The sequence below is a fragment of the Apteryx rowi genome, unplaced genomic scaffold (genome assembly GCF_003343035.1).
Source record: "Apteryx rowi isolate R43461 unplaced genomic scaffold, aptRow1 scaffold_61, whole genome shotgun sequence".
Classification (NCBI taxonomy): Eukaryota; Metazoa; Chordata; class Aves; order Apterygiformes; family Apterygidae; genus Apteryx; species Apteryx rowi.
The window spans coordinates 1,399,914-1,417,205 of record NW_020450883.1 but is presented as its reverse complement, the minus strand read 5'-3'; the positions used below and the strand labels follow the sequence as shown (position 1 = coordinate 1,417,205).

At 36.0% G+C, this 17,292-nt stretch overlaps 1 protein-coding gene across 1 annotated transcript in view; it reads left to right on the top strand.

Annotated features, from left to right (window-relative positions):
• Positions 1–17,292, top strand: part of PTPRD (protein tyrosine phosphatase, receptor type D) — a 283,005-nt gene that overhangs the window by 255,888 nt on the left and 9,825 nt on the right. The window contains exons 31-34 of the mRNA XM_026083567.1: positions 11,983–12,268; positions 12,756–12,934; positions 14,182–14,308; positions 15,311–15,436. Coding sequence (XP_025939352.1) covers positions 11,983–12,268; positions 12,756–12,934; positions 14,182–14,308; positions 15,311–15,436 — 718 coding nt within the window. The remainder of the gene's footprint in view (positions 1–11,982; positions 12,269–12,755; positions 12,935–14,181; positions 14,309–15,310; positions 15,437–17,292) is intronic.

Sequence of the window (17,292 nt, the reverse complement as noted above, 5' to 3'; positions counted from 1 at the left end):
AATTCCAGAGATGCCAGTTACCTCCCCCTACTGATCCTTTTTTAAATTATGGATAGTCTAGGTCTTAAAAACTTTGGTCCCTAGTTTGGGTGCTTTAAGTTAGGTTCTCACATAATAAAGATCCAGAAGTATGAGTATGAGAAGGATTACCATAAAGTAGTAATTATGGCAGTGTGTAATACCCTTAAAGAGTGGCTAGGGTACCTCGATATTTCGTTTGAGTGGAAAAACATGAATAAGATGCTGTTTCCTAGGCATGATCCAGAAATCCTTCCTGAGACAAGAAACACCAGCAAACTGAGGCTGATCCATTCTCAAGTTTCATTTTAAGTTAAAAAACAGTTCTTCACAAGAAACTAGCCTTTCATAAAAACTGGATTGTATGTATTCTGTGTGCAGTATGTGCTATAGTTGTTTATAAGCACGAACAGTCAGTAAGTATCACAGGAACCATTATTAAAATTCAGAAGCATACAAATAACAAGTAAGAAAAGTATTTCTTCATGCAGGTTCAAATAATGAAAAATATCTACTTGTGGTCCTTTTGATGAAATTGGTCCTATGTTATAAAGCCATCTTTGCTTGTCACTTAGCCTGTGATTCAGGGATTATACCAACAGTGCTGTAACTCAGGGCTGGATTATCTTTTGAAATCCTGAAAGAGCTGCTATGACTGCATAAGGCAAGTTTTTGTTTCTGGCAGAAGTTAGAATTTTCTAGATCTGTAAAGGAGCATAGTAAATGCCACTAGTAGATAGGATTAGAGATCTGTCTGGGCCAGTGTCCTGTCCCTGACAATGGTGAATGCCAGAACTTTTAGAGGAAAATATAAAAACTCCAATAACAGACAATATTTCGATAAGGTTTCCTCCTAGCAGCAAGCAGCTGGTGCCTGATTTAGGCCTGCTTTGTGAGGATTTCTATTCTTTCCCCCTCTTATTTCTTTAATTACCTACAGAAACCCATGGAAATTTTATTTTTCATATTTGTGATTGTATACACATTTTAAAGAACAAAACCAAATTTTCTGATCTTCTCCTTTTCTTTCTTGTCTTAGTATTATCCTCTGTCAAGTAGTTTAACAGGCCATCTTAGAAGATATCTGTTTATTTTTACTTTAAACACCTGTATTTTCATTTCACTAAATACTGCATTGTAGTCTTTGGGTAAAGGGAGAAAAAGAGACATACTTTCATGCTGTTTCTTGTTTTATACATGTCTATCATCTTTGCCTCATGTTCATCCTTTGTCTAAAACAAGCTATTCTAACCTGGAAGGCGAAGGCAAGGGCTCCTTCACATCTCTAGTTATTTTTGCTGCCCGTCTCTGCTCTTCCATTTGTGTTGTACCCTTTTTCTGTAGCCTCAGCAACAGTAGCTGTTCCTTTAGTCAGTTTTTTTACAAGAGATAAAGCATGAAAATAGTTCCAGAATTACGCCAGGTTTTCTTGCTAAGCTGTCCAGTGAAGGTACAGAGAGGCCTGCCTTGGTTTCAGCTGATGAATGGTTACCGTTGAGTAGGTCTTCTGGAGACTGATGACCTCTCACTCAGTGAAAGAACCTGCCCCTTATTAAAATGTAGTAATTTGTGTAAGATTCTTTGAACTGAGGCAATGCCTTTTCCATGTGTTATCTCAAATTACAAATATGTTGGTGCTGATAATTATTTCCATACATATATTATCATGTCCTACAAGGCCTGTAATTTCCTTTGACCTAAGCTGTAGTTTGATACATTATTTGATCAGAGCTCTTAGGGAGTCATTTTATCCATATGTATTTAGTTAATTGGTTATTTTTCTCCCCGCCCATGTTTATATATAATATACTCTGTAAAGGAAAAGGAAATCTGACTGCTTGCAGCTGAGTCTAGTAAAAGAGCAATTAGGTTCTATCAGAGCCAGCAGCTGTCCATAATGAATTCTGAATTAAAATTACTAGTGAAGAAAAGAATCTAGCCATCTGCAGGAAATGTGAAAATATTTTTATAACCCAATAGCTGAATTCTGGACAAGGGGTATCTCTGAGATTTCCCAGCTGTACCTACAGTATATTCCGGAATATCCATGGACACATAGTGCACTGGAACACTTTGCATCAACTTGGCTGCACAACATTTTTGGCTACATTTGAACAGGCTGTATTTTGATCTAAAGTAATCAGCATGAAAGCCTCTTTTTAAATCATTTTCCTGTGTCTCTGGAAGTAAAATGGAGCTTTAAAAATAGTTCTGTTATCTTTTCGTGGAGGCTTTCCAATCAGTATTCTATTGCCCTGAACATTTATCTTTCTTCGTTTTTCATACTTTTATAAAATTACTTCACGGTCTCATCACTTATTGTCAGATTTTGTCAATGACTGCTGTTCCAAGTAAATCCTGCATTGTGATGTTTGAATTTTCCTGTCACCTGATTTTTAAAAATGGTTTTAAACTGTTTAAAAAATACCGTAATGCTACCCAAGCTCATTTTACAGCTATTTTGAAACTACTATACCAAAACCCCCAGGATTTTCATTATAACTTGCCCACTGTATTGGCTCATAAAGTTCAAAATCCTGCAAAGTAAGCAAGAAGATTGTCCACCCTCTAAATCACGGATTATGATAAAGATATGTTAAATGCTTAGTTGTATTAACCATTCACAACCTGATTTTCAGGTTGCTACACAAAATTCACATACACTTACAGGATGCTACACAAAATTCATGCTGGTATTAAGACAACTGACATTAAAGAAAAACAACAATGGTTGTACCAGTAACCAAGCCCTTCAGCTGTTGATGGACTATTGATGGAGATATTCAAAATAGTATTTATTGTTTTCAGCAGTTGGGCTAAGAAAACAGGTAAGCCTGGCAACAGCCTTGGTGTGAACTCATCAGAGAAGATTCATAGTTTTGCATGCTCTCTCCTCTCTGTTTTCTGTTGTGTAACATCTCACCACATCATTATGGTATTCCAATTGTTTCAGTTTAAACCAAGTTCAGGGTAGCAAAATCACGTTTTTTTCATCCTCTGAAGCACTGCTCTGATTTCTGTTCATGTGAATTCAATGTTCTTAAATACATCAGTCATTTGTCCCATTTTCAATGAACAAGGAAGAGACATCCTGAGATGGAGAGCCAAAACAGTAGGTTTGCTACTACAGTTGCATCAGCTTCAAGGTTGAGGACTAATTTCTGATTCTTTCCAAGTTTTCAAAGTAGAAAAAGAAAAAAGAGATCTGTAGGTGGATAGAGCTGAATTCATTTAGGAGTTTGAATTGTGATTGGTGCCGAATACATAGCCAAGACAGCCCATGGAGACCCGAAACTATGTAGTCTTTTGTTTTGTGCTTACATGATGAAATATTATGTTCTGATGACTATCTGAGACTTCATCACTGTTCTTCTCTCAGTTCAAAACACAAGCATAACAAATGGTAGTAGCCTGCCTTGAAACACAGGGATCATGAGGCCAGCTGGTATTAAGAAGAAACAGCTATAGACCACAATGGATACATGAACACATTGAATCAGGAATGGGTCCAGAAGGACTCTGATGCTCTGAAGCACCGCAATGTTCAACAAGAAGTTTCAAGGTCATCCCACTGATAAGTTCTTCAGAATACATCCCTTCCCATTTGCTTTAATTCAGTTTTAGATAGCATCAGTTCACCTTCCTATTTCCCACAGAAAGGTGAGCCTTGCCTCATGTGGCATGGGAAAGGTACAGAAAGAAGGGACAGCATAGTCTTGCCAGTGAAGTCCACATAAAAATCTAATCAAAGCACAGAAATATGTGAAAAGAACCAAGGAACCCTTCAAAGCATTCCACTCTGAGAGTGCAAAGAAATCTGAAATGCAAAGAAAGCAAGGGAATAGTTGTTATCAGCAAGCAGCATAATTTCTGTCACACTGACTTCTTCCCTGTGCTGTAATCTTCACTTTTACTTATTGCTGATTGGAGCACAGTGTACTTCCTCTCATAAATTAATCATAAGTATCATTTTCTGTATTTACTACAGATGTTCATGCATAGATTTGTCTTTAGTTGAAGGTAACTAGTCACTCTGAGATGTGTTTTTAAAATCAACTTCAAAATACTTTCTTTTCCTAAAGTAAATTTTAGTAGATTTTAGATCTTTCATTCTTTAATGGAAAGCATAATCACATGAATGCTTCAGAAATGTATTGTGCACTACAAAGAATGTAAAATATATGATGAAATTCACCAAATCTCACAGAGAAAATATTTTTAGTATAGCTATTCTTTCATGCTAAATAGAGAATGCAGTACACTGAATATTGTTGTATTTAGAGCAGTAGGAAAATAGGAAGGAGAATATTTGAGAACTGGATTAGTTTTGAAACAAAAATTCACTGCAAATCCTTCTGCACAGATAAAACAGTAGAGAGAAACAGAGTTTATTCTAGTTTCTTTATATTTCTGAGTAACTGAAGAAATCAAGTGATGTGATTTACAGTAAGGTGTATATGTAAAAATCCTCTATGAAAAGCAGGATTAAGGCATATATTGCTCTATAAAATCAACAATCAACTCTGAAAGAAAACAAAGATAAGAAAAAGAAGTCATATCAAAAAGGGTCAATGAACTTTTCAGTTGTCATACTATGTAATTTCTGCTATATTCCCTCTTGCAAGCAGAACATAAGAGGTCTTTTTCACCTATGATCTGTTATTTGAGGAAGAAGTGGGCAAAAGCACTCTGTGATGTTCTACCTCTTTCAAGGAAGAAAACACAAGGATCAAAAATATTGCTTTCCCTGTTCAATGGCATAGTTATTAACACTAGTTATTACCTAGTGTTAGTTGCCTGAGGGCTTAGAGATGTTGATGAAGAGGAAGAGGTCTGGATGGCTTGATTTGTAGATGGTGGGGGGAAATGCTTCTGCTTTCTGTAAGTGCCTGGCACCACAAGACCAAATTTAGAGACTGAGATTAAGCTTCTCACCCAGGACAGGTCTAGGATGGTGTCTTCCTAGAGCACCTATCCAAATGCCAACAAAGTCTAACATAATGAACTACTTATTAATCATATAATATCTTTTGCTTACATGGTACAAGATGGTACAACTTTCTCCACTGGTAACATGTAAATTATCTCTGATATTACTCAGCCATCAGCTAGTGGAGTTACTCTTTATATTATGCCCTTCCGCAGCTTCATTCCTATTTTGCTTTGGAGCTATGCTGGAGTCTTTCTGTAGTTTTGTAGAGTTCTGGCTCATGACAGACCTGAATATAAATGTAGTGTGGTAAGAGGATTTGAACTGTTGGAATGGAATGTCCTTATGAGAAGCGTCTCTTAAAACTTGTTTTTTATGGTGAACATTCCTTATACTGCGTATCTGCCTTGTGTGGAAAACTCAGCTTTTAAAATTGTTTTAATAAACAATTATTCCCTGTACTCAGGGATTTGTTAGAGAAATTGTTATGAGTTTGATTCTGTAAGATTTAGCATTTGCAAGTTTGTTGGTTTATTTGCGTTCATGATAAAATCTGATAAGACAGCTTTTTTTCCTTGATCTCTCCAGAGCTGAGCTCAGGATTGGATAAGGAACAGATTTACTTCCTGAGCATTATTAAATTTCTGCAATCTCATACTACAAAAAATTGTGCTTAAATCTGGGCAATTATGCTTGAAGAACTTAGGGTAGTGGCCAGTTATCTGTGAAAACTCTGCTGATCTCTAGACTGAGCTTTATCCGTCTATAACGAAATCTGTATCTGTTTTATGGGTTTTTTTTCCTCCCTTGTTCAATTTAAGAAGGCTTATAGGCCTTCAGTGACAAATAGGGTGCCTCTATGCATAACATACACATGATGAAAACATTGTGGCCACAGTTTTATTTGTTTGTTTGTTTTTGCAGTAATTATATTTATTTAAAGGTTCATTTGTGTGCTTTGCGTGTAGGAATTTTTCTTAAAAGTGTTCTTTGACACATTTGCACTGGTGAACCATTATACCTAAAAATGTGTCATACAGTATTATGCCATAACCACACTGAAGGAAAAAAAAAAAAAAAAAAGGAAATCAGTGTGCACTTTCAAACCATTTCTGAAAGGTCCTCATATGCAGATACCAGAATTCTTGAAGTTTTTCAATAGCTCTTATAGAATGAAATTTACTTCTTTGCTCGAAGCCTTTATGCTACTTCAGTCCAATTTATGCCCTCAAAAGGATATTTAATGGTTTCGTAGCTTTTGTGCTGCTTGCTAGACAGAAGGGCAATTTTCAACTGTGTCCTAATTTCCTAACAGGATAAGGGCAGAAATAAACTAAATAGTGCCCTTGTCAGAATGACTGTAGAATTTATATAGAATTGATGTCTAATTAAGCATATGAAGTTTCTCAGTAAAATCCAGATTTTTTTATACATTTCCTATGTCACAACCAAATTTATATACTTTCAGTTCATACCTGCAAGTTTCATTCTATCTGAAACTGTAATATTCAATCAAATTTTCCCTTGATGTGAGTCAAAAATGTCCTAAATGATTTTTGGTCCATATTTTACTGTCTTTGCTTTGAATTAAATGATCTGCGAGAACTGGCAGTTTCACTGCCTTCCTTTGCCAGATCACTGAAGTATCAGTAAAGGATCATCATTTAAACAGCTACAAATTAATCACAAAATCCAACCTTTAACACATCTATACAGTGATTGTAATGTGGAATGGCCCTCTTATGCCTCTTAATTTTTCTTTCTGTGAATCGTAGCTGTATCTCATCACAGGACATTAAGCATATTTCAGCTTGTGGGACTGACATAGCCATGTTTTTAGAAATTGAAAACAAATGTTGTAATAGAATAAATGACAATATTTGAAGCAATAACAATTTCCTAGTAAGCATACTTGTTTAATGGATCGCTTTGGTTTTCAGCTGGTAAACAGAACAGTATCTGTTACTAACTGAAATGACAGAATTTTTAATAAAAAAATAAGTTTGAGAGTAAAGCCAAAAGATGCAAACAAGGCAAGAAAGTGATAACCACTGTAGAGTTAATTTGTGAACTGATCCTGATTAGCTGCATTATCATCTTTCACAAAAAGCAGATAGGAATAATTTTTTGCAAGTAGAATATGGATCTGAACATACAATGCAGTAAGACACGTTCTTAATAATAGACTCCAACAGTCACTTGATTCACACAGCGCTACTTAGAACTGGGCCTGTGAATTCAACATTAGCATGTTTGCAGGCAGAGAGAACTGCCTCCTTCCTTGCATGCTTTGGGATCTCAGGGTAAAAGAAATTAATTGAATTCCAGTTGCCTCAGCTTGTTGGTGGTGTTTTTACACTGTATTTTTTTCCAAGACATACGAAAAACAGCCTTTGCTTGGCAACCAATACAGCAAAGAGCAGATAAAGCAGAGATGGTTTATCAGTTGTGTGGTTTGCGTCATGTCTTTGGTTAAAGGATGCTGAAATGACAAAAAACAAAAAGCACAAACAGGGTTCTATCATCACCACAATGTGCAACTTAGTCCTTCAGGATCAAAAAGAGTTTACGTGTGTTTCACCATTATAATCTTTTAGCTGTGTGGTGAAATGCAGTCTGAGATTGGTGAGTGATAGAAGACAATGGCAAAAAAAAATGATTGGCAGGGAAACTTTGTGAGTCAGTCAACAAAACTCTTCTAATAATTTTAAAAAATAGACCAATCGGACAACCAAAGAAGCCCCTGTTCAGAAAATGAAGAGTTTAATCCTTTAATCATTGTCACAGTAATATCACTTCTAGATAATTGTAGTACAACTTGAATGTCGATTGCCTGTCATGTATCTAGTTATATGAAACCTTTTCATTGTATAGTTACTGGCAAAGACGCAGGGTATGTTCATTTTTGCAGAGTTACTGCTGAAATAAAAGTGATTCTTCCTTATGCTATAGAGTTAAGCAACTGAATATAAGAATATATGAGTATTTCAAAGTCACAGTTTTAAATAGTAACACATATTTTGACCACTTCACAATGAAAAGAAAAATACGAAAGCCTGTGTAAAGGGTTTCAGTGCCAGTCATGGCATCAGAGAAAACAGAGAGAAAGTATGCATTTAGCACCCATGAGAATCATGTTTTATGTGACCTCTTATTAAAATGGAATACTGACTTCTACCATATTGTTTTCCTGTCATGCATAAAGTACAACCTAAATACATCTGTCCATCTCATCCATTACTTAAAAAATAACAACTTTTTTTTTTTCTTAAGCTTTCTTTTTAAGCTTTCTGGGCTTGATTTTCTATGTGCCCTGCATTTATTTCAGCAAGTTGATGTTCCTGTGGCATATCAGTGAGGATTCAAACTGCTTGGCTTCCCAGTGGTCTGTCTGTACCATACTGAGCAGTCTGTGTGACAGCAGAAGAGAAGGCGAAACAATGCAGTAAAGACATTGTAGTTTCTTGCTATAGTATTGTTTGTTGTTGGAGTTCAGAGCTGAATAGTAGGTGGGGTTGGGAGCAGAGAAAGGAAGTTAAAACATTTGCAGAGTTGGTTGCATTTGTAGTGTGAAACTGAAGAAGGTAGTCTGGTAACTACACAGCCTATTTATAATTAGCAAAGTTGGATTGTTTTGGGCACACTGAGGTAGTAAAATATTTTGCTGGATAAAACGTTCCAAAGAGGATTTTGTCAGGAGTCCAGTGGAGCCAAATGCCTCCATAAATGTGGTGTGTCAGCCCCTCCCTCCTCGTGATGAAAACTTTAGTGCATATTGATGTGTTTTGATGCAGTGGTGTGATCTTCACAACCTCTGGATAAACCTGCCAACTAGAAAATAACACCTGTGATACAGCACATCAGTAACTAATCCTTTCTAAGTTTGCTTATGCAAAGAATAAACATATAAATAATAACACAAAAGATGAAGAGGAGAAATGAAAACTGCTCATTCCAGTTGAAAGTGCAAGCTTTTAACTGGGTTTGAATTTGACAGTAGTTGTGGTCTGTAGGAACCATCAAAACTTTCAATTTTTCGTCTGAAAAATGTCATATCCAGTTATAAGCACAGTGCTAGAACATTAATTCATTAATACGTGATAGGAAAGAGAACCATATTCTAAACTGTAAGGACATTTCCACTGTCAAACCTTCTTATTTCTCACTTGGCCAGCACTTGCTTGGCTGATAAAAACTGCTTGAATTGCAATATGAAGAAGTAGGATGTAGGTAATATGGGTGAGTATTTATATTGCTAGTCTTTCCTATCAGCTGTACTGATCTGTGAAACTGTTCTTTTTACATTTATAGAAAAATGTGTAACTGTACATATCTTTAAAAGTTACACACTGCTTTCTTTGTCATTTCTACAATCAAAAGAAGTGCAAGAAGTGCTCTAAGGAGAAGTTTGAAACTGCAGAGTGTTTTGTTTAAGTGCAGATTCATAGAGTTTCTGGGAATTGGCACAAGTAAAGACCGTCTGCTAAATTAGTGAAGAAGTCTTTAAAACCTTATGAAGACCAATCTAACATACTCATGTGTGCTACTTGTTATTTTTTCTTCACAATCCAAAAGAAACATATCAAGAGTGAGACAATTTGGGGAGTTTTTCTCCATGATTCTTGCCAACTGTAAGGTAACTCAGGTTTCCTGGAATGCAGAGCATTTATTATACAAGGGAAATGAATTTGCATTGACCTAGGAGAGCTGTCATTTCATTTGTTCATATATTTCTCTCTCCAACTACCATCTGAGCAACATCATTGAGTGGTAAGTTTTCAAAAGCTCAGAATATCAATTAGTGTTTCTCAGAGTGGCACCTGAGAAAGTTGTGTGTGACGCATTTGGTCTGTTAGCACAAGTCCCTAGCTGTCTGAATGGGTCTGCTTTTGGGAAGAGTAGCTGGTTGTAGAAATACATGCTTAAAATATGTAAATGTGGAATCTTAAAAACAAAACTGCTCTCATGGGAGACTAAAACATCTTCCTGTTCTGTGCTTCTCTTTATTTTGGTTACAAGGAGATATAATTTGTTGGTAACCTGCAGGGGTTTTTGAGCATCTAACAAGAAATAAAGGTTTGCCTTTAATCATAGGTTTCAGGGTGGATTTATGATATTTAATATCTCATGAAAATATAGGAACTATGAGAAGATCTTGGTTTTTTTATATAATTGACCTGTATAAACTGGCATGTAATTATCTTTATATCTTCATATCTCTTTTCAAAAAATGACAATATATACTATTCTTAAATATCCTTCACTCACATAATGTGAGCCTCTAGACTAGATGCCAGTTTATAAACTACTGCTTACTATACTACTTACTGCATTTCGTGTCACTAACTGAAAATAGTTAAGCATTTAGAAGGCTGGGAACTAGCATTCGTTGTCACAGACATGAGGTGATATAAGAACGATATATAAAAATCACTGTATTTTTCACTTGTGATTTATACAGCTACATGTGCTCAAGTATTTGAAACAAGACTTCATAGATTTTAGTCATATTTGTGGCTGCAAAAAGATGGTCATCCATTTGAAAATTTGACCTAATACAGATAATGTCTACACATCTCCAGAAAGGAATTTCCTCCAGAGATTATAGGAAATTTGACTGTATTTAGCAAACAATTGTCTCTTCAGAACATTTTCTGGTCTTGGGTATTCTCTAGTCTTTTTTAATATTCCTTCTATGAATCCTTCTATAACCTGTTCTTTTATGGCAAATGCCATATATTGGATCATGTATGATTAATCGTAGTTATATCAAGGTAAGTATCATATGTCTTATGATTGCATAACATTGTCCTCAGGAGTCATTAAAGGTAGCCCGTATATAAAACCTTTTAGATAGAGAGGGGATGACTAAAAATCCTTGAAAGTCTGGCACATTTTGACAGCAGGTGTCATAAAAATAAACTGCTATTAAGTAGGTCTGTTACTGAGATGTTTATGTTCTTTTGGACTCAGCTGAATATTTCATGGACAAGGTCTTAACTGCTGTGCCAAACTCACAGTAACTGACCCGTATCATCCTCTTCTACCTCCAAGCCCCACCAAACACAGGAGAGCAACTTTCTATCTCAGAGATGTTCCTGAGGAATCCCCTGCTGTGCAGAGAGATGGGAAGGAGAGGTTTCCTTGGTCTCAAAAGGACTGATGTGCAACCACTTCAGCTCATGCCCAAAATGCTCCATCTAGCTCCAAAAGCCCAGCATCTGATTGGATCTAGAATTTGTGAGGGGACACTAACTTAGCCTCTGACTGACAAATATTACTGACCCAGTCTGGACATAAATTCATTGTTGTGATGTCAAGCTCCGTCTTTAGGTATATTTAGTCCTTTTATCATCTGCCTTTTGAAACAATCTGACAGCTGAACATCCTGGTCCAGGTTCTGGTCCTTCCAGTGCCTAAAACTAGTGTAGCTAACTAGACATCACTCTGTGTTGCAGAGAATAATATTATGGCCTGGCTGGGCAAAGGAGGGGAGGACAGACCAAACTGCATCAATTGAAACCCCACAGTCTGAGCTGGAGAAAAGACATAAAGTTTGCCTTCAAAGCAGAATTCGTAGCACTCGTTTTGTATAATGTTGTTGTCTGCTGATAAATTCATCTCAGTAAGAAGAGGATAACAACAACAACATGTCTAATGAATTACAGATCATGCTGCAAATAAAGCTTGAATTCTTAGCATATACATTACCTCTGGTAATTTTCATTTTTAAGAATATATCATTCTAAAACATGTTACAGTGTGTTTTATTTCTTTCCTATTCAAGCCTGAGCCTGCTAAATACAAAGATCTCTTACAAAAGCATTCTGCATCCTCAATTGCTTGTAACAGGAGTTAAAGGAGTTCACTTATTTCAAAGCACTGGCCTCTTTCATAGAAGCTGATGTTAATTTTCAGAAAAATGTGCTTTTCAAATCAGTGTTATGAAATTTTAAAACTTGAATGCCATAAAAATAAGCACATTGCATGAAATATTCCTTCATGTTTTTCCTCCTGTGATCTTTTCTTTTCAGCGCTGGAGTCGGCAGGACTGGCTGTTTCATTGTGATAGATGCCATGTTAGAGAGAATAAAGCATGAAAAGACTGTAGATATTTATGGCCACGTAACTCTAATGAGAGCGCAGAGGAATTACATGGTTCAAACTGAGGACCAATACATCTTTATCCATGATGCACTGCTGGAAGCAGTGACATGTGGAAATACCGAAGTGCCAGCCAGAAACCTGTATGCATATATTCAGAAGCTGACACAGATCGAAACGGGAGAGAATGTCACAGGAATGGAACTGGAATTTAAGGTACTGACATGTTATCTTGCAGTGAGCCAAAAACAAAGCAGGTAACACTTAATGCTGCTGTATCCTCCACCACTTGTTTCCAGCAATCAAAAGCTAGATCATCTTGAGCATGAAACTGTAAATTAAGAAGAGAATATTTTGCATAATATATAATTCTGCTTTCAATTGGGTCCAGACAAGAACTGTTCAGCGTGGGTGTTTTAACCCTGCTGTTCCTTTGTTTTCTGAATAGCTTGAAAAGTGTGTTTGTGTAACTGTTTAATATTTAAATTTGTTCATACGCATGAATGGAGCAGTCATTAAACTTTTATAAAGTATTAGAAGAAGCTTTACAAACATTTAGGTAATGCAATGAAATATGAAAAAACAAACATTTCAAATTGAAATAATTTATTAATGTGTCATAAGCAGAGATCATCAAATCTGATAATGACATTTGTTTTTGTCATACCTGATCTTAATTCTTTTATTTATTTATTTTCAACAGCGTCTAGCTAGCTCTAAAGCTCACACTTCAAGATTCATCAGTGCCAATCTTCCATGTAATAAATTCAAAAATCGCCTTGTCAATATAATGCCATATGAGTCTACAAGGGTATGCTTGCAGCCAATCCGCGGAGTAGAAGGCTCTGATTATATAAACGCCAGTTTTATTGATGGATACAGGTACTAATGATGAAGTGTTCCCATATGGACTGTTTTAGAAGTTTACATAATTATTTATGTAATTATAGTGAACAAGATTTAGTATTGTTTATAATCTGGACATGTGGTGTTTTGTTCTGCTTTTTAACATTAATAATGGCTTTAGATTTTCACCTATACAACACAGGAAAATTGTGTGGGGTGTAAGTGTCATACAGTCTTAAATAATACAGTTGTACCTACCTTTATACCCTTGAGAACTCCCAGTATGTTTTTACATGCTGAAGGTTACTGAGATTTTAAGTACATTCATACTTCGGAATCTCAGTCTTTTCACAACTATTCTGCTTAAAAAAATTCATAGAAATAACATACAGGAGGTGTACTGCCTGTGTCAAGGTGATAACCTGTGATGATCTTGGAGCACTGATTAAGACCAGACCTAGTCTCCAAAAAGCATTTTATATGTATTTAAACCAGCACCTTCATTACAATACAGAGCAATACGCCCTTGGCTGGCTTAAGCAGTTGATAGGAAAAGGCCTGAAGGAGAAGCAGTGTACTTTCCTTTCCCTAAGGCAGCTTAGGTGTGCTTGAATATCTGCATCCACAAAGCGCATTTTCTGAGCCTCTACTCATAACTGGAAATAGTCGGCATCTGAAATAGCACCTACAAAGATGTTTCTGTTGACTGAGAGAGGCAAGTACATATACATAGTACAGTAGTCTCCATCTTCTTATAAAACTCCTCCTCCAGAAGATTTTAACAGCTTCATGGTACCTTCCACAAGTAAGATTTTAAGGCCTGGAAATACAGCACTCTCCACTCCTGAATTTTCTTACTGCTCTACTTTTGCTGTAGGCATTAGACTGTTGCAAAGGAGTTAATAAAGAAACTGCTTGTTGCTATAATTCCTGAACTTAATAGATAGTACCGCAGTTTTTTTCTGCAAAACGAAGCAGCACAACTGTTTCTTAAGTGCTTTTTACAGCATTCAAAATTGAGCTATCAGTGTTGCATTAAAATGTAAGTAATAATGATAATGAAATATATCATAATATTAACAGAGTAATTCCCTTCACGAAGTTCTAAAAATAAAAAATGTCATTGTTTGATTAAACAATCATATTAAGGTTTTAATGTGCTTATTATTAATAACATATAACTTTTCCTCTAGATAATGTTTACATATAAACAGACAACACAGGTATCAATTTACAGTTTTGTTTAAAATATTTATCTTAATTTAATTTTTCTTTCAACACAGACAGCAGAAGGCTTACATAGCTACACAGGGACCTTTGGCAGAAACAACTGAAGATTTCTGGAGAATGCTCTGGGAGCATAATTCTACAATTGTAGTCATGCTTACTAAGCTAAGAGAAATGGGCAGAGTACGTATTGCTATAGTATTTCCATAGTAAAATGTTTATTATAATTCTAATGTTTTCTTATTAAAGTATTTCATCGTTATGGGGCTGTCTAAAGGTAAAGGTCAGGAATTAGGTTCCTTCTGCTTTCAAAATAATAGTGCCATTGTAGGTCATGCGGTATTAGCATTTGCAATCTGTGGATGTGTTGCAGTAGACAAGCTAGACGTGGCATTTTGTTCTGGGGCACAGCAAGAATCAGCAACTTGGTTCTCATGTTGGTATTACAAAGAAAGCAGGGAGAGCATTGCTGGCTATGGAGTAATGAGGATTTCTCATTTGGAAAATTCTCTTCTGCAGCTTCTGATGTTAACAACATTAGAGGAAAGTGCGGTATTTTTAACAGACCTGAATGTTTTCTGTGTGCTCATTGTGCTGAACTTAGCAGTTTCATCAGCCTATTTACAGTCCTAAAGTCATTGAAGTGCTGCTTTGTATAATGGAAAGAATGAAGCAGGTTACCATCTGGGCAGGTTTACATCAAGGATAAAACTGGTATATGATAAGTGAAATCTGAGCCCAACCAAATATTTGTAGAATAGAGGTGGTTTGGGATTTTGATAGTGGATGCAGAGGTGAACAGACCCTTGACTGAGACCAGGGAATACTTGCTTCAACAGGGAAGAAGGGAGAAAACTAAAGATCGCCTTGAAGTTTGCATCCCATTCTGTGTTGAAATTTAAGCTGATAAATAATAGAACTGAGCAGAAATATAAATAAGTTCAGAAGTACAGTGACCAGATAACGTTCCTATGCAATGCAATATTGAAGATCATTTTTATATTCTAAGTGCAGTTTTTATGTTTTGCTTCAAACAGTTCCATTTCATTAAAACTAACAGTTCAAGTTTCTGTCATTAATGGCACTTTCCATAAGTATTACACTTATCTCAGTGAAAAATTTTATACCAGCTTGTACTAGCGGTCTTGAGTAAAAAGAAATGTGTTTTGCTTTGGTATTTTTCAGGAAAAATGCCACCAGTATTGGCCTGCAGAGCGTTCAGCCAGATACCAGTATTTTGTGGTAGATCCAATGGCAGAGTACAACATGCCACAGTATATTCTAAGGGAATTCAAGGTTACAGATGCAAGGGTAAGTTAACACAGCATTATCCCATTTCACATAAGTTTAAAAGAGAAAGTCTATTTCTCGCTCCTCTTTTTTTTTCTTTTTTTATTAGCAAAGGCCTAGACGTGTACTTGTTTTTCAAGCAATAACCAAACAGCAGAGAAAGATATTATTAAAGTAGCATCTTTCTTCAAGAGCAATTGACTCCATTCAGATATAACATCTGGGCAGCACAAATTTGCAGAGTTCTGAATAAGTATTTGTCCTGAAATGCATTAGATGATTTGAATGCCATCTTCCCTTTCTCCTCCTTTCCCCCTTGATCCTTTTGGCAAGAAATTTTCATCACTTACAGCTGTAAATACGTTGTTTTGCACCACCTTCTAGGCTGACTGAGTATGAAGGTTAATACAGTGAGATTTTAAAACTGCAGAGCAAATAGCATTCTTAAGAAAAGCTTGACAAGCTTTGCATATTATAATTTGCTTTTTGCCCTAGATTATTCTCAGCGCTCTTGTATATCTGCAGAGAAGAGCTATACAGCTGTGACCCTAGCTTCCTCATTTTCATTCTGCATTTCTTATCTGAATTCCTGAGTCCAAGACTGCACACCAATATAAGATTAAATGTACATAAACTTTAAATATACATTTGACATTTCTCAGACTTGCAATTTCTAGCACTTTACTTTGCGTAATGGGAGAAATTACTGACATCCTCCATTTCTATAAGCACTATAGAATACTGTTTGTTCAAGCAAAATAGTGGATGTACTGTCCAGGAACAACTTGACTAGTTACTCTGAGTTGCCAGTCACCATATGAAATATTAGATTTTCTCTTTATTAGCTAGACTGATGACATGATGTTAGCTTCATGTAAAATTAGGTACTACAGGCAGTTAGCTAGATGATCAGCATGTTAAAATTTTAAGTGGGCAAATGAGACTCAGATATGTGTTTTTGAAAAGAACTGTAGGCATACTGTGGATCTGATTTTCATTCTATTGAAACGCAGTAAGGATCACATGAATGATAGCTTCTCTAATTTGTTTTTAAACAAAGTTGGAGAAGAACTGGCTTCTAACATCAGTTTTCAACCACATTTGTAAGCACAAACAGAGTCAAAGGCAATTTCACTGCAAAATTGCTGATTGTCTTTGCAGATGGAGTATTAAAAATCTTTCTGCTCCTTCTCAAGCTGAAAAAGATCTTAGGTGACATAGTTCACCAAGCTCAAATCACAGAATAATAATGCCAAAAAACAGCTACAGATGTAGTTGAAGGGGAGAGTCTGCAAACAATACCTACGGTGAAATACATTTGCAAAAAGTTTATTTAAGAGTATATAGTAAACCAGTACATTTGTAAATCTCAGTCTGTTTGTTTATAGCTAGCAAAACAGTAAAAAGTCTAAAAGGATTCCATAATTTAATTTGTCAGAAACAGTTTTGCTGGTCCTGCTATTAGTACACCTCTTTTAAAAAGTTCCATGCATGCATGTCAACAATCCTGTTGTGACATTTTAGAATTGCTTATTATTGTTTTTCAAATGTAAAAAATCTCTTTATCTTAATGGCCCCAGTTTTGCTGAACAACTCACTGGCAAGCTCTCAGGACCATCTTAAATTTTGTAGACATGCTGGGAAACCATAGCCCCGCCAAATTTGCTGAGAGTAGTAAGCATTACTTAGGAAAATATATCTTACAGTTTTCCTGTAGTTAGGCTTTTACGCCTGCCACACCCAGTAGTTGAGCCCATCTAACTAAATTATTATATTCAACGGAGAATAAATATTGCACTGGTTGTAACCAGCCTCTCTCACCCTTATCTTCAAGCACTTTAGTAATGTCAGAATAGCACTGGTGCCCTGGTAGAGCT